This window comes from Blennius ocellaris (assembly GCF_963422515.1).
Source record: "Blennius ocellaris genome assembly, chromosome: 4".
In the NCBI taxonomy this organism is placed as follows: domain Eukaryota; kingdom Metazoa; phylum Chordata; class Actinopteri; order Blenniiformes; family Blenniidae; genus Blennius; species Blennius ocellaris.
The window spans coordinates 19351866-19375648 of NC_137653.1; the positions used below are offsets into that span (position 1 = coordinate 19351866).

The 23783-nt window shown below is 42.5% G+C and overlaps 2 protein-coding genes across 2 annotated transcripts; both read right to left on the minus strand.

Moving 5' to 3' along the window:
* Window positions 1-334: 334 nt before the first annotated feature.
* Window positions 335-8702, minus strand: LOC308129328 (SRSF protein kinase 3-like). The gene is made up of 15 exons (XM_080495248.1): window positions 8564-8702; window positions 7325-7593; window positions 7140-7248; window positions 6008-6095; window positions 5652-5739; window positions 5349-5455; window positions 5076-5241; window positions 4873-4898; window positions 4726-4782; window positions 2787-3135; window positions 2568-2665; window positions 1066-1173; window positions 881-950; window positions 706-798; window positions 335-529 (listed from the first exon to the last, which is right to left on the minus strand). Exons 2-15 carry the CDS (start codon window positions 7536-7538, stop codon window positions 345-347), a joined length of 1758 nt encoding a protein of 585 aa, XP_080351374.1. The 5' UTR covers window positions 7539-7593; window positions 8564-8702; the 3' UTR covers window positions 335-344.
* A 3665-nt stretch (window positions 8703-12367) lies between these two features.
* On the minus strand, window positions 12368-17682 carry ccdc120b (coiled-coil domain containing 120b; the record flags this gene model as incomplete). Its single annotated transcript, XM_080494605.1, has 9 exons — window positions 12368-12495; window positions 13547-14584; window positions 14790-14891; window positions 15039-15192; window positions 16000-16059; window positions 16166-16286; window positions 16382-16483; window positions 17153-17283; window positions 17634-17682. The coding sequence occupies 9 exons, from the start codon at window positions 17680-17682 to the stop codon at window positions 12399-12401; spliced, it is 1854 nt and encodes a 617-aa protein (XP_080350731.1). The 3' UTR covers window positions 12368-12398.
* Between the last annotated feature and the right edge of the window lie 6101 nt (window positions 17683-23783).

Genomic DNA, 23783 nt, shown 5'->3' on the forward strand with positions numbered 1-23783 from the left:
CAATCACAATAAATCAATCTCTTACATTACATCGGCCCTTTCGGTGCATCAACCAATTGTAATCGCAGATACGTATAAAACTATAATTATGTGAGCTTAATGAAACTCAAAAGCTCAATGCTTTTCAGTCTTGTTTGAATACACATCTTCAGTAAGACAAAGGCTTTCTTTGGTCAGTACTATGTCTATAATGAAGGAACAAACAAATCAAAGGAGAAAAGCCGAGGCTGATAAATATTAATGAAAGCTGTGCTCATGATGCCAGCACCAGGCTACTTCAACCAAGTCCCATATAACAGATTCAGACCATTGAGCTCTGAAAGACACGCAGCCAAGTCGTGTGCCTAAGAAGCAATCCAGGGGTGTTTCAGACACTGGGCAGCTGTGGCTCTTTTCTCTGGCAGCAGCTCCAGCATGGTCAAGAGAAACGAACTGAACTGGAGCGCCTCCTCTCGCTGCCACTCGTACTTATCCAGCAGGATCTCCAATAGGCTCCATGGTTTTAGCTTTGAGATGTGTCGCAGGTGTCCTGGAGAAAGAAAAATGGAGGCAAATTACTAATTACTTCAATTATTTGGTCATTGAAAAGTTACATCTGTATCTACTTAGGGGTTTTATAATGCCACAAATGGCAAACTATACAAAAAAGTCAGAACTGTAAGCAGATCTATTAGATGTTTTATCATTTTTATCACAGAACTTTACCTTTACAGTTGAAGTGTTGTTTGGAATTTCTCCCCGAAAGGGCAAATTTGGAAGGAAGGGGTCCCAACAGCTCGATGATGTGAGCAATGTGATCTGAGAGGACACGGGCACACACTGTATAATAAGCACATTTATTTCAGTCAAGGACAAAAGTGATGTTCTCATCTCCCCCGACCTTCTTCACGGGAAAATGTTGCTCCTGCCTGGGGGTCGAACAAGTAGTCTCCTGTGGCCAGCTCAAAAGCCTGCAGTGGAAAGAAAGGGACAAAAAAAAAAAACTATGCAATGTAATGAATCTCAAACAAACGACTGATAGAAATGACTGATATTTGTTTCACAATGCTTTTCTATGCCGCTCACCATGCAAGCCGTGCTCCAGATGTCAGCCGGCGTGTCGTAGTCGGCGCCGATCAGGACCTCCACGGAGCGATACTGACACGTCTGGATGTCTTCCGTGAAGTGTTTGTGCTGACAACGTGTGACAGCTTACATTATTACATGACCTACCTGGAGTGGCACATTGAGTATGTACTGTGAAATCAAAATTTCTACTTGAAAGTAGACACTCAAAACACTCGCGGTACTTCCACCGTATGCAAGAGATTGGCACAAATGTTCATCAGAGTCGCAGATTGAGGGGCTAACTGGTGCTGCGAGGGTTCAAAACCAAATTAAATCTATAAAAACACCTGGTTTCAACCAAGGTGTGATCAAATAAAACTGTGTAAAAGCCTTAAGAGTTTACAGCAGACTGATAATAATGAACTCATTCATTCATTACTTGGTGGTTTTTAGAAGTCACTGTGGGCGGATCAGTGGGGAGGTGGTTCACACTCTCACAAGAAAAACAGCAAAAGTATCCTCAGCACAAGTCTGGGCTTGAGAGCCTCTCCGTGCAAATTCTTCTGCTGCATTGGAATTTTCCGGCTTTCCTCCCACAGTCCGACAACTTTGACGCATTAAAAATAACTAATGAAACAGTTTGAAATCATGAAAATATCTGGTTTTCCTTTTTTAATAGCATGTATTAAAATTAAAGATTTTTTTTAATTATTATTTTTGCACTATTGACTTTTGAAAACCAATTATTATGATCTAGGCATAATTAAGCTGTCAAATAAAATAAAGCAGGTAAAATGACCTCTGGGAAGCCCATCTGAAAGAATAAACATCTAGTTATTAAGAGATAAAACTGAATTTTCTATCAAAGAGTAAAATTATACACTGAGTATATTCAAATGATAAGGCTTCACCGAGTAAACATTACACAACCATCAGCGGGTACAAAATGCAAGATGAAACGGAAAAAAGAGATTAACTGTAGTTTTCCAGCTCCGCCTCAAATCAACCTGCATCTCAGTGGCGACATGCAGCAGGTGTGTTATTCACAGGATGGCAGGCTCAATAAGGTTATCACACAGCGCTCCTGTTGGAATAGGTTACGGAAAAAAACGAGTGGAAGCAGTTTCTAAAAAAATGTAAATATCAAGCCGCCTATAAATATTTCACAGCGAGGACAAGGTCAATTATTTTTTATTCAAGAGTACAGTGTGAAAATGTAACTTTGTTTGTATTAGCTTTTCTTTTTTTCGAAACAGACCTTTTTTTTTTTTTTTTTTTCAAAGTTGTACAAATGTCAGGACATACTGCACCGAGCAGCTGAACCCATGACAACAGATATACATGTGTGTGTGTGTGTGTGTGTGTGTGTGTGTGTGTGTGTGTGTGTGTGTGTGTGTGTGTGTGTGTGTGTATATATATATATATATATATATATATATATATATATATATATATATATGACATCAATATAATCGAAAATGATGTGAAGGATTTAATTTTCTTGTTCAATAATTACTCACCACCCAGCAGGCGTTTCCCAGGTCAGCAATCTTGATGAGGACTTGTTCGGCACTTTGAGGCTTCAGTAGGTCCAGAGGGACATCTGGGTCTCGGCAGCCTTAAAACACAGAAAATCTAAAGTCAATCTGCTTTTAACGTGCTCAGGTTGTGTGAATTTGAACACAGTGTGGTAGGTATAGAGTGTCTAAATATAAAATGATTTCTGTAATGAGACTGACCGTGAGTGGATGGTGAAGGTGGAGGAGGTTCCTTGTTTGCTGTGTGATGGAAAAAGGCCGACCTGGATCCAGACACAGGTCCGTCTGTGCTGAAGTCGGACCACGAGCAGACAGAGCTTCTGTGGCTGAGCAGAGTCGAGTCGCGTCTGTCTTCCAGCAGCAAAGTCTGTCTCCTCAGTTGGAGGTCAGGACCTGTGATCTTGGGCTGGCGTGTGAAGCTGCGGGCGCTCGCAGGAGCGGCGACATCAGAAAACGACACCTGTTTTGGCTCGACCGCGCTCTCCTGCCGACGCCGGCTTCTGTCTTTGCCCGTCAACCGCTTAATCGGCCTCTTGGAGACTTTGCTGGACTGAAGGACATCAAGTCATCAGAGATTCAAATGAACAAAAAAAAAAAAAAACTATTGTGAAACTATGCCAACCACAGGCCTGCATCAGAAGTGTGGCAAATCATGCAAATTAGGTCTGTTATTAGTCTATTAATGATGAACCATTACACCTTTACTCTACAGTGAGTCACAAAACAATATAGGTGTATCGTATTACTTCCATTTCTAATTCATGAGTGACTTTTCAAGCTTTATGTGTACAGGGATCAGCCATAACATTATAAAAACAATGTGCCGGTCCACCTTTTACTGTCAAATCAACTCTAAGCTATGATGCATGAACTCCACCAGACCTCTTAAACATGTGCTTTGGTATCTGGTACCAAGATCTTATCCACAGATAAAGTCCTTTACGTTTTAAATGTGGGCCACGATGGGATCATGTGCAACAATACAACCCGGCTGCTCGTGACTCTGTCAACCTTTTCCTTCCTCAGAGCTGCAAGGTTGGGAAACACTCTGACTTACTCTGGCTCTGGCTTTCACAATTTGGCAGTTTTTAAACTCACTCAAACTCTTACTCATGTCTATTTCCCTGCTCCTAAGACAACGTTCACTTGCTGTCTAATATATAATCCCTACAACGATGCTGTGATTAGTCAGTTCAATCGTCAGTAGTTATGATGTTGTGGCAGCTCAGTGCAGTATTCATACTCTACAACAGTGTGAACATTTCACAAGCTCATTCATTTCATTCATATGTATCAAGAAACAAAAGATCCTCCAGGACCGAGCAAGAGATGCATCATTGTACAATAAGTTGTAGTTAAATAAATGCAGCAGCTATGGGAAAGGCAGCAAACTCTGCAGCTGTGTCTTCTTTTACACAAACCTGTGGGCAAGCAGAGACACAACGGAGCAGTGCAGCGAGGAAAAAGTTTGGTCACCATAAAAAATATAACCGGGCCTGTTTCTGTGTCTCGTTTAAGCCTCTGGCTGTGACAAGTAGAAAGAGTCGTCCGCTTTGAGATCCCAGCGCCGCCCAGAGCAAGTCCAGAGCAGAAAGGAGTCATAACTGTTCCAATGCAAGCTGAAGAAAGATGTTGAGGGTTTCATTGGTTTCTTTAGGCTGCTAGGATCCTTCAACAACACAATGGGGATAGTAGACACCTGTTGTGTGTGCAAAAAATATATTCACTGGGTTTCTTACTTTAATTCTTTTTTTTTTTAATTACATTTTGTGATAATTAGTCTCTCACTGTGGATACTACTGTTCAAAATACTCCTATATATGCGCAGCATACTAATACATCTCGCAACTGATTTAAAATGTGTGAGAGAAAAATGTATATGTTTAATAAGTCTTTATCATTCCGACATTAAAAAAAAAAAAGTTCACTAATTGAAAACTACTGCATTGCATCTCCTTACCTGCAAGCAATTGTTGAATTAAAAAATACTAATGAGGTTCAAATACATTTGTCTTCATTGTCACGTGCATCAAAGTTAGACACAATACAAAATGTAAATCTCGGAGCAGCGTGCTTATATTGACGACAAATCTCTCACATGCATGTTTCAAGCTGGTCGTGCCGTGAAGATGCATCTTACCCAGTCCCCAATAGTGTGGAAAACCCCCGTCAGTTTTCCCAATAAGTTGGACAAACTCTTTGACAAATTACAGCAAAAATGCAATTACCACAGTGCACATGGGGCAAAATGTACAGAGGACATAACTATATATTTGCGGCTGCACACCTGCTTCTCTCTTGAGCCTCGGTTCACTGGCGGCAAAGGGAAAACGTCAGAAAGGAGAAAAGATGAGCATGATGAAAACAGCAGCTGCAAATTGCTCGCATTTAATCGAGATCACCTCCAGCATGTGCTCGCAATCGCTCATCACACGTACGAAGCAACAACCTGCTCTTAACAGCCTTTATGCGCTACTCGGCGGCACTGACCTGGGGAGCTGGGAAAAGCAGGAGCCACAGGAAGCTCCCACAGCTTGGTGTTTGCCGCAAGCTTCTGAATAGAAGCCTCGTTCGCCCGGAGCAGGATGTTTTCTGGCTTGATGTCCGTGTGGATAATCTTGCATTTCGTGTGCAAGTAATCTAAACCCTCCAGAACCTGCGATAAGGAACGACAACCGAGCCATAGTCAATGCACATCATGTAAAATAAGGAGGGGGAAAAAAAAAAAAAAAGACGATTCAAGACGAAACAGCTGCACAACACCTGTCTAATGACGCTCTTCACGCAGGGCAGCGGGAGGCCTGTGTAGTTGGATTTGATGATCCATCTTAGAAGCTGGTGTCCCAGAACCTCCAGAACCATGCACACATCCAGTGAGCTGTTAAGGAGTTTGTTTCATACTGAGGAGTGGTTTACTGTCATTGGAATGCCAAAACGTAGTGCACGCTAATGTACTGTGCAAAGAGAAGAACATTTATAATAATAACACCTATTGGGACATTTGTGTTTGACGCACAAGCTACATATTAGATGCCTGTGGGTACTGAATGATGCTAGAAAGGATACGCTGTCCATTCACTCCAGAAACCCTGAAGTCATCGATGAGGTGCACAATTCTCTCGCGTTTCAGATCTTTGGAGTCGCTGTCTCTTACCTGATGACAAATGTTATTATGAGAACACATGATTTTATACCACAGTCACTTATGTGATTTTTTTTTTTTTTTTTAAATAACATAAATGACTCTGATTGGGTAGTTTTTAGCACAAAAGAAATACATTTATTAAAGATAAACTTAAAATTTGTCAATTCAAACACATGTTTTTACTTCCCTTGGCATGTTAACGTTCAATTAAAGTGAACTGAAATAAACAATTACGAGTGAGTATATGATTTTAAATAAAGAAGAATGTCACACTGACACATTTCAGGAGCTTGATCTCATCCAGTGCCGTCTCTGTGAATGTCTGAGCGCTCTTTACCACCTTCAAAGCCACAAAATGCATCTTCCTGTGTGCAAATAACAGTGTTGTCGAGTTACTACAGTGTATATTACTATATATATATATATATATATATATATATATATATATATATATATATATATATATATATATATATATATATATTTATACACACAGTGCAATCATCAGGTAGAATTGCTATATTTGACCAGTTATTGAACATGTGACCATATTTGGTAACTTCAGCATCTTTATTCATACTTTTAAAAGTAACAGCAACAAGTATTTAAAGTAGTACTGCATATTAGGTTGGGAGAACTTGCACAAGATGTCCAGAATTAATGGATAAATGATAAATGGTTGCAGCTTCTGCATTACATTTGTCATTAAAAAAAAAACACTTGTGTTTTTGTCCACATTGCCAACATAATTAATGTGCCATTAAAATAGTGTAAGATACAGTATGGCCATATTTTTACTAATTCTATGCAAATAGCCAATCATAATGTCAAATAAAAACACTCAATAGTGTATAATAGTATATCATTTGTCAATGATTGTATAACATTTTTTTCAGGGAGAAATTATTACATCATTTACCGTAGGATATAAAACATAAAACATATGTCATTTTGGTCAATTCATCATCAAATTAAAATGGCATGTAATCATAGTTGAATTGTGTTAATTTTGTTGTTCTTAAACATATATTTCATATTTGGGTTTTTTTTTACGACAGGTGAAGCAGGATGTTTTTACCAGGACCAGGCCTACAGCCCCTCGCACGCCTGGGATTCCATCCTGGAGAGATCACCCGAGGGCAGGAGGCGTGGCCTCACCTGATAAAGACCCACACATCAGAGGATGCTCTGAGGAAGGCTGCAGACGCAGGCGAAACATGTCAGCAAGGTAAAACCATTCCTGCTTCACTTGTCTTGTAAAAAGAATCTATAATAGGTGTGTAATCATGTTTTTGTTTTTTGTTTTTCAACTGAAAAAAGTCCTCAAAAATACTCCAATAGCAAGGTTAGGTATTTTAGTGAGTGGCCTGTAAAGGGTTAAATGAAGGGCCAGGAGCTCCTGTACTTACTCCATATCCCAGCAGAGCCATACTGTAGAGAAATGACCCCATCCCAACTTTTTCACCACTTGGTAACGGTCAACAAAAATGTCTCCAATCTCTACAGGGTAGTAGCCACCTGCAAGGCACCACAGGGGAGATACATTAAACATCTTGACCAGTGTGCTTGAGTCCAGTGCTGGACTCTTTCTTACCGATCTCATAGTCTGCAGGATTCTCCTGTTGCTCCTCATCGCACCCGAAAGACTCGGGTGGATGAGATTGGTTCTGCACAGCTGGGCGGTCTTTTCTGGGATTGGGACTCTGACGTCCAGGTTCTGGGGTGGACTGAGGGCTGGTTTTGATGGGGGGATTAGAAGAACTGCTTCGAAGCAGAGCTGATATTGCGGCAGCATACGATGATGACATGTTTAACTGGAGCACGGCTGAAGAGGAGCCAGGATGAGAGCACTAAGAAAGAAAGCTACAACAACAACAACAAAACACATTAAGATACTTTAAAATAATGAACAGAGCCCTTGGATTACATCTCATAAGAGTTTCACCACTTGACATGCGGCTCGTTTGTGTCTTAACACTGGTTGCAGCAGGTTGTCTGCAATGACATTTTAAAGGGTCTGGTGAATGTGATTTTTTATTTTTAGCTGGACGACTGGCATGTCAACGTAAATAGCTCCTGACACTGGTCCAGCTGCAACTGAACTCTTACTGATATTGCATGGACCGCTGCAAAGTGGGAGCTGCTGTGGTCAACAGGACCACCAGGCAAACCTTCACAAACAACAATCCTGAACATCTGGATACAGCAATTATTCAGTTGAACATCAGCAGTCGTTGGTGCTGGTTTGCACTTTTTCTATTAATCCAAACAGGAAGGCAATTTTGTGTGTCCGTGCAGTTTATAGGACAGAACAGTTTGCTTGATATCCAGAGATCAAATCATCTGACAAATGATAACAATTTAAGGTAGAGGTTTGGAATATTAATAGCTCGAATTCATATTTAAAATGGTTTGGGGGGTTTTTAAGAAAAGAAATAGGAGAATCTGTGTGTGCTATGTTATATCCTGACAGATATATTGAGCTATTTAAAATACAAATGTAGGTTTATTTTATATTTGATCAAATGTGTTGCCTGTGTTGTTTGGTTATAGTAACAAGTTATGACAGACCTGCTGCTCTCACAAAGCCACCATTATATACTTGTTTAAATGTGTGTTTGTTGGTTTTTTTTAATCATCTGTTTATAGCCTGATATTTATGTAGCAGTCTCTCTTCTTCACTTTTCACTCAAGTTTGCTTCATTCTGGTAGGGGGAACGTTCCCTCACAACATAAAGTGCGCGTGGTGCTGCCGGCGGCCCCGAGGATATGCGGCACAAAAACTCTGCGCTTGTAATATAAATACTCGACAACATCAGAGGAGCGGACTTACCCGGTGTGTGTGTGCACGTGTACAAAGTATCCAGCTTTAACGTTTGTAGCGCCGGAATTGAAACGCACCTGGCACGGGGACAGGGGAGCTCCCGAGAGCGCGTGCTCCTCCTCTGCTCTGAGCGAGTGTTGCGCTCGTGGGTCTCCGCCGCTCCTTCGTCCTCCTCGTGCGGCACTGAAAACACTCTCGCTCCAGAAATAGACTTGTTTCTTCTCACCATGCTGCGACCGCCGCCTTGTTCCAGGGGCAACACGGTGGTCAATTTCTCTTTTATTTATGAACCCTAAACATTGTTTTATTTTTAGACATCCACTCATTGTGCAGCCAGTTTTTGTGTGTATTGAACGGATTGGGCAGGGTTGTAACTCGTGCAACTCCTTCATTGAGAAACACTTTAAATTCTCAGTTTTTATTTAGGAAACACTGTTTAATATTACCTTACATGGCTTGTTAAACTTCTCAAAGTGATTGCTTGTTTTATGTTCTGTAGATATATTTCCTACTTTTAGCTGTAAACTGAGCTGGCTCATGGCAACAACGGTGTGGGTTTAGTCTTTGTTTTTAATCTTTTTTTTTTATGAGCGTTTTCACTTTTTGATTTTTACAATAGAAGAAAAAATGTGTATAAGCGGACGGGTTGAAAAGTAAGAGGGTCATTCGTTGGGAACAAGAAAAATAAAAACATAAAGACAGTATCAATTGAGCCATATTTGCTTCTACGTCCAAAGTAGTCCATGGTAGTTCGTTGTCCCTTCCCACCCTTTAGTGAAAGCTGAATTCAAGACACAACTAAATAAGGAACGCAAGTAAAAAAAATTTTTTTTTTAAATACTGAATTGGACAGGAAAATTAAGAGGTAAAAAGTTAATTAAAAGAAAAAAAGAAAAAGAAAATAACAGACGGAGACAGAAAATAGATGGGGGGCATCTATTTAGTTTCTGGGTGAATAGTAATGTTTGACAGGCGTTTTATAAAGGGTTGCCACGTTTCATTGAAAACAGCTTGAGTTTGTGAGTGATAAATCAAATCTTTTCCAGTTTAATGTGGGTCAGGACCTCCTTTAGCCAGTTGTTGTGTGTAAACAACTGGTAAAAGGAAGTCCTATAGGAGGGAGACCATGTTTACATTTGAACAAGAGAAGGCGTTGGCGCCAGTAGTGTTGAGAAGGGGATTATGGCATTTTGTCACGGGCAGATGAGCTATTGTAATTGGAGGGGATCTGAACAGTACAGTGCAGGAATATTTTAAATATATATGTGTACTGAGTGAGAAGCAGGGCGCATTGGTCAAGCAAAGAACTCACAGCAACACAAACAAGCAAAACAAACACGTTCACTCTCCTGACATACAAAACAAAACAAAGTCACACCTTCAATTAAAAATAATATTTTCAACAAAACTTTGCTGTATTTCTATAGCCAACAAACTCATCTGACATCTTTCGTGTTGATTTTAACATGACACTTTATTTAGTAGAATGAATGCACAACCTCATACATACAGCGTAGAGCAGGTCTATTCAGTCTTACAGTCCTGCCTAAAAAGAGAAAACAGCTGTACTTAAATATCTTAAAAAAGAGGAATCAAATATTAACACATCACACAGGTGAATGTAATGGTTTTAACACACATTACCAGTTCTCGCACTGATGAGAAAGAGCTACAGTAGATAGCTACAAAATGTTATAGGTTCATAAATATAATATAGTTTGAATACATTTGCTTTAGAGCTAAATTTATATCATTTACTTTGAACTTACAGAGTACAGTATATGAAAAATACCTTTGTGACCCCCAGTGCACAGCAGTTTGGTCTTTGATTTCAGGTTTCAACGAGCTGAAAGAAGCTCGGAGAAGCAGAAAACTGACGACATGAACACATTGAACAGCAGAAGAAACAAGGTAACATCGCACAGTGTGCTACAGTTTGTAACCCAATAACCAAACAGTATCACTTATGACGCACGTAATTACATTCAAATGAGTCCCGAGATGGCCAAGAATCAAGTATCTAAGAAGACAAAACATTTTTTTTTTTTATTGTATATGACACACAATAAGATGTGTTGCGCTGTCACACCAACACAAATATTTTCACTTTCATTAAAGGTTTCAATTCTTTTTATTTTCTGAAGTTTACATTGTAGAATGCTGATGAGGATGAAACGATGTAAAAGACCAGCAAAACTTACAAATTTAGATTTTTTTTTAAAAAAGTAGAAAAGAAAGACCGTGAAGAAATGACATGAAATCACTGCAAATATATCAGTCAGCATGAATTTTCGTCAACAAATTTCCTGGTGTGAGACCTGCTCACACCTTCACTCCGCACAGCAGCAGCCCAGTTCTTTCCGCACCTTCCGACCGCACGCTTAAAGCCAATTGAGTGGCGCTCACTCGGGTGTAGGACGGGGTTAATTTGATTACATATTTATTGTGTAGTTAGTCAAAAGATTACATCGTTAGTACAGGAATATAACATTAGCTTGAAACCCATCAGTACAATTCACGCTATATACATCCTAACATTCAGGTTAGACCTTCAGTCGATGCTGACAAAAGTCACTCTTTCTTAATGTTACCCCTTTATGAACCCTGTCTGAACCTGTCAACTCTATGGTGACTGTTTTAGAGGGAATTAAGGCTTAAGATGTTCATAAAGTGCTCTGTATGACTCAAACCTGTCACAGCAAAGAGGAGGAATGACAGATTTGATACAATAGCTTGTGGTCATACAGTCATGCGTCAAACAGCAGGTCTCTGTTTTTCTATTCTTCCTGAAACTGATCTTATAATTCTGTCAAGGTCAAAACAAAGAAGGCTACATTTATCAGTCAGCACCGAGCGAGAGCTAAAAAAAAAAATCTAATTTAAATTAAAAAAAAAACAACCCACATCTGACATCATTTCAAATGCTCTAAATTTGTGACATCCTGAACTTTATTCAGCTTTTGATTCGAGTTAAGCTCACAGAGGTTCAATGCTAGCACTTTCAAGTTTTCTACCCAAGGTTTAGTGCTGATATTTCATCGTTTAGGCACTCCCGTCTGCTACACCGGTATGCTACAGTTCATGGCCCATTTCATTTTATCGAACATGAAAATACAAATGGCTATGAAATCAATGGCAGATGAGGACTGAATCTGTGTTGTTGTTTTTTTTCTGTTTCATATTGTCTACAAACACTTTCACTGGCAGGTAATAATACTTTTAAAATGGAGTGAGCTCATATAACATCTTTGTATAATCACACAATTAATGAACGATAAATTACCTCTTTAATATAACGATTCTTTATATCTCAGAAGATACAAAATAGTAATTTAGAGTTGTATATATTCAGTAAAAAAGTATATCTGGGGAAATTTTCAGGGTTAGGAGGGAGAATCTTACTGCTCGTGTTAGACCAGAAGTATGTGAAGTACAGCATGAACATATTGGTATTAGATGCTCCGTCAATTGGCCCCAGTGCACATCCACTAGAAAGCTCTGGGTGTGAAGTTCATACGGGTACGATAGAGTATAACAAGGGGAACTTGCCAAGGCTTTTATAAACTGTACAGCTACAGTTTGTCACTTTTCTCCAGTCTCTTTTTGCTGAGGTTGCCACGTTTTGCTTTGCTGTTAAGGTCACATTGTATCAGCTTGTGTGGGTACTCGTGTGTCCCGCCGCGAGTCTATGTGAGGCTTCAGTGTTTTGTTTTTTTGTTTTTTGCTCATATGATGCAACAGTCCGTGTGTGTGTGTGTGTGTGTGTGTGTGTGTGTGTGTGTGTGTGTGTGTGTGTGTGTGTGTGTGTGTGTGTGTGTGTGTGTGTGTGTGTGTGTGTGCTGCCTCAGACCAGGGTTCCTGGGTCTGCACTGGGCTCCTTTGGGGTCGCCTCCTGTGTCTGTGGATCTGGAGTCTCTTGATAGAGAGAGAACTCCATCGACCTGTGGAAGAGGCAAAACTAATCAGCCCAATACTGTTAATACAGGAAGTCTACAGCTTAAAGCTTTTGAGGGGGGGGGGACCAAAACAAAACAAACAACAGGCCCCTTATTGCGTCGTTCGATTTTATTTGGTGGGCTGTCGAAAATGTCATGTGTAAATTAGAGCGGGCCCCCACGGACAATTAGTAGAAACCAAGTGAGCTGTGCCTGGGAGAGTGTGTGCTTTTGATCAAGATGTAATCGAGCCTGGAAGTTGGCATGCGGCAACCAGCAGAAGGAGACAATGCTGACCCAGCACAAAGTGGAAAAAAAAAAAAAAAAGAAGAAGAAGAAAAATAACCAAGGCCGTAAAAGGGTGTGACAGATGGATTGGTGGGCAAGCTAAAGAGAGGAACGGCACTTCCTCTGCTGTGGGACTTTTGCCAGCTCCCACTAATACAGTAGACAATAATGCACAGCCATGGAGAGTGTCAATGAAACAAGAGGATTCAAACAAAGGGAAAAACGTATGTTACCAGTTTCACAACAGCTCTTGTTTTTGCTCTTCTTGCTCTCACATTACTAAAGGATCACCAGAAGAAAAAAAACACCCTTTCCAATACACAAGTCTTCTGGGTCAACATTCACATTGAAAGAGTATGAAAAGTGCATATAAGTATGCATTTTTACATGTTTTAGAGCAGAGTAATAATAATGAATATATTATATATTTTGCCATTACTGTGCTTTAAACTCTCCTTTAATTTCTCCTTCAATATCAATATTGCAACTGGAACTTGCTGGAAATGTGTTTTGGATGTTACCTTTGTTTATATCTGTTTATATATATATTTGTTTATAAGTGTAGATGACAGTGTGTTTATCACAAATAGTTAACGATGCGCTTCCATGTGAACGTAACACTGGAGTTGAGGACATCCAAAGCTGACTTCACTAAAGTTTCCTCTTAAAGGCAAAAATGTGACTTGATTTGTGAGATTGTACAAGGTTAATTATACAACAGTGACAGCGACCTCCAAACACTCACACACGTAGTGATAATAATACTGACCTTCCGTGGAGTGGGTGACCGTGGAAGCTGGCTGATTGGGGCATCTGCGGACGTTGGAGGTTGGATGGTTCACCCTGCACGGACTGAGCCTGGTGCACCAGGGGATGAGGGTGTGAGAGGCGAGAGACCCCTGCCTCGTGACCCTTCGCAGCAGCGGGAGGATAGCCGAGGGCGTTCCGCAAGTACCAGTCCCTCAGCCCCTCCAGTGCCAGGGCTTTATGGAGGCTTCGAGTTGAGTCTTCTGGAGTTGGAAGAGAGAACTGTGGGGGTCTACGGTTGAAGGAAGGACCGGACAGCTCAGTTTGGTATGGATGCAGGTTCGGGATGGAGGATGTGGTGCTACCAGAAGCGGGAAGGGGAGACTCATATGCAGAGAGCAGAATTGCATCTTGTGGATGCTGCTGCAAAGGAATAAAGGGTCCGCAAGACTTGGTTCTGGTTACTTTGACCCTGCGTAGCTCCGCTTCAGACCCTCTGAGTACCATCGGACTATAAGGAGGTACAGCAGTGGGGAGGTGTACCTGGGAATGCGAGAAGCCGTTGGAGTGAGGAGGCACCGCTGCAGTGGAGGAGCGCGGGGAGGACATGTCCTGCCAGATCCTGCCTGTGGACTGGTACAAGTGGTGCTGCACTTGCATCCTCTGTTGTTTCCCCCAAATATAATCCATCAGTAGCTCGTTGTAGCCACCGCTGGCTGCCCTGCCACCCATCGACAGACGCATTTTGACTGGGTCCACAGAGGCGTCCACGTGCCTCTCAGGGCTGCCCAGGTGAATGTGCCTCAGCTTTCCATCAGTCAGTGTTTCTGAGCTCTTGTACGGCCCTCCTCTCTGAGGCATCCCGTTTCTGGGCGTAGGTTCGTCTGGAAGGCTCGATCTGTCCAGCAGGGCCTCGGAACTGTTGCTGCGTCTGGCCCGGGAGCTGTACGGACAGCTTCGGCGGTCAGAGGAAGAACCCTCTGGAGCAAGTGGAATCATGTATGGCACATCCAGACTGCCGGACCACTGCTTCAAGCCGTTGCCATTTGAAGCATCTGACCTGAGGCAGAAATGAACACAATATGAGTTTATAGTAGGAAAGAACTCTGAGAAGCTTTCATTAATAAAAGACAATTATCTCCAGTTTTTTTTTATGCTTAAAGTCCATAGCATGTACTAGAATCCTTAGTGATAACTACATTTAACAATGATTGTTGCCACAACCTGAACTTTTGCTGAAACAACAACCTGGCCTCAGAGATTACCTGACGTGTACGCTGATTGGAGCAGTGCGGGCCAAAAGAGGGGTCGCCGGGACACTTCTGCCTTCAACATTAGAAGCACTTCGAGGTAACGAATGAGTCGGGCTGTTGACACGAGAAAACAATAGCAGAGTGCACATTTAAATACCACTTTTACGCTTACGTGTGGGCAGGTACGACACAGTCTGTGCGCCGTCAGACGGCTCAGACAGGCTCCACCGCCTGCAGCACAGGTCACCGCAAGATAAGCACCTCACGGAGCTGGTGACGGAGTTGCGGCGTGTTCTCATCTCGTAGTAAATCTCTACTGGAGACAGCTTCCTGCTGATTCTGTGATCTGGACTGCCCACGGTGAGCCGGGGCTGAGACAGAGAGCGCTGGTCAGCAGCCACACTCGGTGAAGACTCTTTTGGGAAAAAATAAAAAACACACAAAAAAAAAATCTGTATTTAAATGTAGCTCACTCACACATGATTTAAAATGTTCAGTGTAAGCAAAACAAAACTTGTTTTGGCAGCTTTACTGCTTGTATAGTCCTAAAGTTTGTGCTTACATTAAAAAGACCTCAAACTAAAGAAGTTAAAAATGTTTTGATCGTAGGAATAATAAATTACGGCAAATGGAGTCAATTACTGCTACAGACTAAAATTTACATTTGGTAACATGGTAGAAGGGAAGTGGTTCATATCGTACTGTTGCCAGGACACACTTGTAAAACAGATTATTAACCTCTTCAGGCTCTCCTGAATAAATAAAGGCTAAATGAAAACACATTCTTAAAAAAAATACTAAGTATGACTCAGAGAATCACAGTTGAGGCTCAAAGATCAGATCAATCACAAATACAACAACATCAGACTTTAAAAGTTGGATAACTTTAAGAAGGGGAAATTTTGAGTGTTTTTTTTCCCTATTCTTTCAAAAATAACTTGATCACAGACTAAGCCATGATATTGACAACCAGCCTTAAGCTTGTTTAAATCACACAATTATTTATTTTATGCAGCTCAGCAACATCTTGCCACCTTAATCATTTTAAAATGTAACAACTCCTGTAACAACTCAGATTCACACTGGTATCATGAAACAAATAATCTACAGTTAAAGTGTGAGCCGGGAACGTGGCGTAAATCGGTATGGATCACCGATTAACTCCGCTCTGTTACACCACTAACACACAGTGATCGCTGTAGACAATTTGGAGCTGACTCACCATTGTCATGTGATGTCGAATCTGACATTGAGCTGGTGCTCTCTGACATGACTGTGTCTTCTGAAAGAGCAATATCATTGACTTTAATACACAACAGCACTTTTCATTCCCTTATAAACCGAGCACGTTGGCACGATAACTCTCAGGATGTGGTTTGTAAGCGCACCTGTATGACATCCCCGATGGACCGTCCTCTTGCTGTTTGGAACATTTCGGTCGCACTCTGAATGTCGGTGCAGGGCACCGGTGAAGATGGCTTTCATCTGCTTTCTCTGGGCAGCCTCATCCTGCAGCCAGGGACAGACAGCCACGTCACAACACAAGTACACACGGCGTTACAGCCGCTGCGTAAACACAATTGATATGCAAGGTGTTGACTTACCTCTGCCTTGGCGTTGGGCGCCAGGCCAGCTCTGCGCTGCACCAGTGGGGGTTTCTCTCCCGTCTCCAGGGGGAAAGCACGGGGCAACTTCCCCGTCAGCTCCTGTAGAGGACATCCATTAGCTTCCAGTAACTGAAGTCCGACTCACTGGAATGTGCGAGGTCCAAGGCGTTACATAAAACAATTCCTCCTAATGGATGGCTTTCTCAGAACAATCGACTCCTCAAATGGTTCATTACCCTTCAACAGATGCACCAAAAGGAAATGCTGCCATCCTTATTTACTCTGAAGCAGAAGCAATGAGTCTGATAAGCAGCGGCGCTTCAGACTTTGAAGTGAGCCACACTTAACAAAAGAACAGACAACGTCTGGCTCCAAAAATAGACTCAGGGAGACAGAGTGAGTCACGGTACATACAGCTAAAAATATAAGGATGTGTTACACAGCTGGTAATGAAAAGCTCAGCCACAGCTGCCTGTGGCTTCATTAACATGCAGCGGCAGCCTCTCAGGAGAGATGAATATCCAACCTATTATATGTGAGAAGAGCACTATTTTCAACAAGTTGCCAGGTGCATCTGGTCTTAAATGATCAAATTTGTTCTGTAAGCAACCAGTAAGCACGTGGTTTGACCGAACCAAAAAATACAACCCCAAAACATATACATATATACAATCATGCATCTAATCTCAAACACTCAGGATGGATGTAGAGAGGATGGTGGTACATTTAACGTGCGATTGTTTCGGAGGTGCAGTAAGAGCTTCTCACCGCTTCCTGCAGACACACTTGTTTGAGCTCTCCCACTCTGGCGTTGAGGAGCGCCTCCAGGGCCTGCTTCCTCTCTTGCAGAGATGCAACCCTTTCCGCCTGCAGCTTGCTGTCCTGGCAGCCTTGAACATCTATGCAGCAACAACAAGCAGTGGAACTAAAAACATGAGCTCAAGCCCTTGAACAAGATCACACGTGAGGCACTCAGACAAAGACACTCAAGAAAACTTTGGTTGATTACATGCTTCCACAGTGATTCTACAGCGTCTTGTTTTTGATAGCGCGTCAGTTCTCAGGGTGTTTTTGATGAGATTATCTGGCAGCTGCGGTGACAGTATGTGAACAAAAGGCCTTCACATGTGCTCATGTTTTTTCAGCTGGATGCTCCCTTGAGAAACACAAGCTGATAGATTGGTTGTCAAGGCCTGTCCTGACACAGACGTCTGCATCTCCACAACGTGAGGGGTCATAATTGACTCACCAGGAGCCCCCAAACCCATGGATGTGATCAGATGTCCTTTGACCTCCATGTGATGTAACTGCCGGGACTTTACGACTCACTCTCCCTCCCACAACCTCACCTGATGAACACAAACCAGAGGGTCAACTGTGGCCGAGAGGCATTAGCAAAGTATACGCAGGCTCCGGCATTTCCTCTCGTCTTACCTTGCAGCCATGTGTTGTCTTGAGGTGAACATTGAGTTGCTTTTCTCGCAAGTTTAGCAGGAGATTTGCATGGGCGAGTCTGAGATCAGACAGCACGGGGGATCATCGGGGGAGTCGCTGCATCTCCGTTCAGGTGTCTAAAACTGAATCCTTGAAAAGAATAAAGATAAACATAGTCAACAACTGCGACGAGAAATGAACTCAATTTCACTGAAAGAATTATAAATCAAGATGTGGTGCAGTATTAAGCCAGTTGTTATTTTAAAGACCGGTTCACCAGTTTTAAAGAACATTAACAGAATAATTCTGATCACTCATTAACTTACCACACTCTCAGAGTCAGAGGACGACACTAAAATTAGCTCTTTGATCCAATTAGTAACCAATTAATTTGCAAAGAGAAGAAAAAAAAACGAGACAGCATAAGTGACATTAATAATTTAGTCAGATACAGAGCGAGACACTCAATCCCTGTGTGTTTTATGTCTCTGATCACAATAACTAACAGCACAAAAAGGACAGTGTGCCAGGGGAACAGAGCCAGAACAAAGTCGAGGAATAAATAACAAGGAATAAATGCAATATTCCTCCGAGTTTCCTCTTCTGCCATAAACATCGAGGATAACGAGAGATTTACTTTGCATGCAGTTACCTTTACTTGTGAGATCCTCACAAGTAAAGGTAGGTGAAGGATCACCTGTTTGTCTATTGACAAGGAAACATATCAAAACCATTGCTCGAGACAAATTCAAGTAAATTAAAAAAACTAAACTAAATATAGATGAAATACTTTTTCCATTTATCTGTAGCCAGGTTGTGATATGTCATGTGCATTTTCCCCAAATAATGGCGCTTCATTACAAACAAAACATTTTTCCCGAATACCCAATAGACACTTGACATCTAAAAATAGCTGTATCACTCTCTGCCAGAAGCCTCTCACTCATCGCTTCTCACAAATCGCGGCCATAAACCAGCATCTTGCTGTCCTCTTGCCAGTCGTGTAAATCATGAAATGACTCCATTCAGCGCACAAATCTAGATGAAAAGCCTCCAGGGCTGGATCAGAAACACCCTTCCAAAGACGGCTCCTGCCAGCATCGCATCCTTCAAAAAGGAAACATTTATCTATCGGTTAGTCTGAGCAGCTGTCTCAAAGCTTTGCTCACAACCGACAAGCTTTTTAAAATTCCTTTTTTTGTGCGGCCAAGAAACATGTCGCGCTCTGTTATTCTGACTCAAACACCGTAAAGAGTGAGTCTCACTTTCTGTGAAGACATACTTGAAATACTTCCAGTGAGTTTGCATTGGCCCCTGTCCTGGAGCTGGACCAGTCACTGCTGTTTGCTCCTGTACGTGTGAACCCCCCTCCCCAGCATGCTTGACCTCCCGGTGACAGACGAATTGGAGCCTTTCACACGAACCAAGTGGCAGAGTTACGAGCGCCGCTCAGACAAAAGTTCATCACATGGCTTCCCCCACACAAAGCAACTGTGTCCATGGCTATCAAAAGTCAAGTTAATCTAATGTACTGAAGCAGGTTTTGGTGTCATCCAAAATAGACCATTCCCAGTTAGATGAGAGTGTTGGGTTTTTTTTCCCCCAGATAGACAATTCCCAAGAAAGACGATTCCCATTTAGACGACTTAGTTTAAAATCGCCAGGTTGTTGTTAAGTGAATTATTTATAACATTTCAGTGACCTGTGATGAATAGTAATGTATTTTTAAACATAAAGACACAGTTTAAAATTGCGGTAGTAAAAGTTAGAAAAAAAAAAAAAAAAAAGCCAAGTCCCGATGTCACACGAAAGACATTTCAACAACTTATTATTAACATCCTACGTCACTGAAATGTTACAAATAATTCACTTATTATATAATAAGTCATCTATCAGGGAATCGTCTACCGAGGATGAAACCCAGGTTTTCACCCCTGAAGTGTCTGTTTCTCTCTGTTCTCCGATGAAGAAGCAGAGCGGCAAACCCTCAGAAGAGAAGCGGTCAAGACAAGACAGACATTTGGTGTCCATCTGGGCCGTCGCTGGGCAGCTGCATGCTGGAGCCAAAAGGTTGTCGTGCTGCTTAAGAACGGTTTTGTCTGGCAACACAAACATTTGCTTGGAAATTTGGCACCCACTAAAACATGCAACTGCAATTCCCTTAGAAAACAATCCTCTTACCTCAGAGATCCAAATAAGCTAACTCTGTTTCAGTCCTTTCCAATATTATAATAAAAAATAATAATCATCTTTCTTCATTAAATTCTGTCAGGTATATAAAATACAATTTTATTTTTTTTAAAGCACATCTGACATCCGGCCTCCAGTAACTTGATTATTTTTTCTGAACATTCCTGGTTTTTGTGACCAGCATCACTTTGAGAAGATGAGATAACAATCATCTGCATAATATGATTAAAAAAACATGTAAATATACATAAAATGATAGAAAGTTGAGCAAAACCTTACATATTTTATGTCTCATATCTTAAAAATTTCTTTCAATGAAAAAGTTCTGTATTAGGATGGCAATTCCTTTAACATCTTAGAAGAGTCCTGGTGTTCTACAATATAATGAAAAAAAACAAAACTGGAGAGGCCATACTGGAACCTGGACTCATTTGCAGAGCACCATGCATATCATCAAATATGGAGTCAAAGGGTCAGAACGCGTGGGTGTTAATGTTATTCTGAAAAGTGTGAACCACAACTCCTCGGCATTTTGGCCCTGCTGCTCGAAAAGACTTTTTATCTGATGAGCCAGCCTCTCCTTCAACAGCTCCGAAGCAACTGAACTGCAGCACTGGAGTGTTTGTAATTTCACACCAGCATCGCCATCTTGTGAGCTGCTTCTGTGCAAGAAGTTGACCATGTAAGGACATTATCTCGTCTGAAGTGAGCCGTCGTGGCAGTTTAAATTGTAAGGTTTCCTCCTCCACTTTGTGTTTGTCCACCTATGGGCACCCATATATATTTTTCTTTCCAACTGAGCATCAAATAAGATAACCCGAAGCAATAGATCTGAGACAAGAACAGCAGAGGAGTAATCACTTTATGACAGCGGCGAAAGGAAAACTAAAGACCAGGTGCAACAGGTCACGCTTGAACTGAAATCTGACTTAACACATAACACACCTGGGAGGATCAGTGGACTCATTGGTTTGGGTTAAGTGCTGACTCCTCAAACATCTGGTCTGCAGATGTGAAGGTAGGACAGCTCGGGACTGTCTCACATTTCACAGGAAGCCCGCAGGAGGGATGGCGGGACAATGAAGAATCAAATAAAACGGAGTCAGGGCGAGCGGCTTCAAAGGCAGGATCAGACGAGATACGAGTGCGAGAGACTTGAGCGCCACGCCGTCATCAAACGCGCGTTGACGTTGCGTGCGTCGTGGGCTCTGGATGGCAGTATAGATACCACCGAGGGAGTCGTTGCTGATTAAAACATGAGCTGTGCCATGAGAATGAGCTGCCCCTGTGCAGCTCGCATCACACGAATGCAAATCAGGGAGGAGTTTAATATTCAAGTCCGAAGGGCTAAACAGAGAAGCCTGGAAGGTAGGGCCTATCCTCCCGCGTCTACGCAAGGAGTTGTGCTGCTCTCTATTCTCCTTAAAAGTAATGCATATTGCCTTGCAACATTCATCGCAAAACATTTCTACAGGCAACCTTTTTTTTTTTAATAAATCCAGCCTCTCCTCCCTTGACGAACACAATGCCCCCCGGCTCTTTGAGAGATTCACTCTCTCTGCTGTCAGCTTTTATCTGGCCCAAGAGTCCCAGATACAGGATACTGGTGTCAACAGCATTTATGTGACGCATATATACATGATTTACAACAGCCTTTCTCTTGAAAGTGTTGTGGCGGAGGCTCCAGCAACAACCTCTTATCTGTTGCTCGCCGTGTTTGCTGGCGTCTTTCAAACGGGAGCAGCCGGGAAGTAGGAACGAGCAGCTGAAGTCTCACCTCCAGCCCAGTATGGACAGGTGAGACAGGCTGCCCTCATGTTGACTGTTGGTGTTGACGCAGCTGTCGCTGTTGTCAGCCGACACATGGTAACCGGAGCACGTTTACAATCGGGCACCTCCTGTTGGACGAGCGGGAGGGCTGGCCGGCCGTTCCCGTGGAGAAAGTGGGAACTCGGACGGACTTGGGCAGGCGTCGCCGTCGCAAGGCCGGCTCTCGCCACGCCTCCACAGGGACGCGCCATCACGAAGGGACACTTCAGCTGTTGTCTCTCGACATGTCTGACCTCTGAACTCCACTGTGTTCACGTCTGAGATACGCGCAGTTGTAAGTCTTTATCTGCACGCTCGGTCCCAAACTCCCGAGGACGCCACTATAAAGCCGACCGGTGAGATGAGACCGTGGGGCAGAAATGCTGCAAGAAACCAAAAAAAGACATTATTCAAAAGGCTATAAATGAGAAGATCAGTGTGGATCTGATTTGGTCTGTGTCCACCTGAACCAGAGAGCATTGGAAGGCTTATTGAAGGTGACCCCCCCCCCCCCCCCCCCCAACCCCCCTGATCTTTTCTATTTCTCTCCATATCCAGACCCAGACGCACTTATCAGCGCACAGCAGGGCAGCTTAGCTCACCATGCCGCTCACCATTTCACCTCCCCGGCCTTCATGCTCACCTTTGCACATTGAACACGGCCACCACAAACGAAACAAAGCCAAACTGATTTCTATCCACCTGGATTCTGCTAAACTGGGTTAAAGACCTGGAGGGGGGGTTGAAAGGAGTAATAAAGATAGGAATGTGGCTACTAATGTCCGAGGAGATTATTCCTCTCCATCCATATATTTTCCCTTTGCTCCGTGACACCTGGAGGGATTTCTGTATGTATTTCCATAGTAGTTTTCATGCTCTGCGGCGACTGTAATCCGCTTTGTTGACGTTGGAAACAGTACAAGGCTTTTGTTTCATTCAAGCTTATGAAGGGCACCCACAGCCATGCGGGTACATCTATTACTACACAGTAACAGCTTGATCGTATTCCTTTGTGTTTTTGAAGAAATGTAGGTGAAATCTCTCCGCTCCTGCTGCCAGTTGATACGGCGTGGGATTTGATTCTCTGCGCTCACACACTGAGGGAAAGGCGGCTTGGACAGAGCTAAGAGCACACGTCCATTGTAAATCCACCCTGACGTACACATGAAAGGGTTTTTACTGAAGAGGACCAAATTGAAATCAAAGGGGGGGCGAGTGAGTGACGTTTCACATTCGACACCAAAGCTGTAAGTCAGTCATCTACTGCTGTACTGTATGGTGAGGTTCCCAGTTCATGAGGGGGTGTCATAGAAGGAGTCGTGCCATCTTGACGGGGCAGAATGATACTTTTGCGTTTGCGCAAACCTCGGTCAAGGTCTCAGCCCATGGTCTGAAAAACCTTTGTTTTTCTAGAAAAAAGCAGAACGCCACACTACTTCAAGGTCCATGAAAACAAACATCAGCATGTGTCGGGATCCTCCTGATCGAGATGTAACCGGGCTCGCATGGTCATTTATTTTTTTCCCCTGAAATGAAACGCTGAGAACAAAACCCCACTGATGATACAGTCATCCATCCGTCTACCCTTCATACACACATTTTTACAAGTTGGGGGTCCCCACTGAGGCAGAGCAAAGGCTGAGTACACCCTGGACCACTTTCCATTGAAATACGAAACAGAGCAGAAGAGAACAGTTTGGGAGAGCCGTCAATCCCACAGATATGAATTTTTTAAGCACTTATGTCGACGTAGATATGGGCAAATTGTTAATTAAGTGGAAGTGTGTATGTTTTTATATGCTACTGTACACACAAAAACATTCCCTTCACATAGCCATTGTCGAATAATGCAAGTTAAACTGTCAGAGGAGGCAGGAAATCCACAGGGGCACAGGGAGAACATGCAAACTCTACACTGGAAGGCCCCAGGCCCAGAATGGAAACATGCATCTTCTTGCTGTGAGAC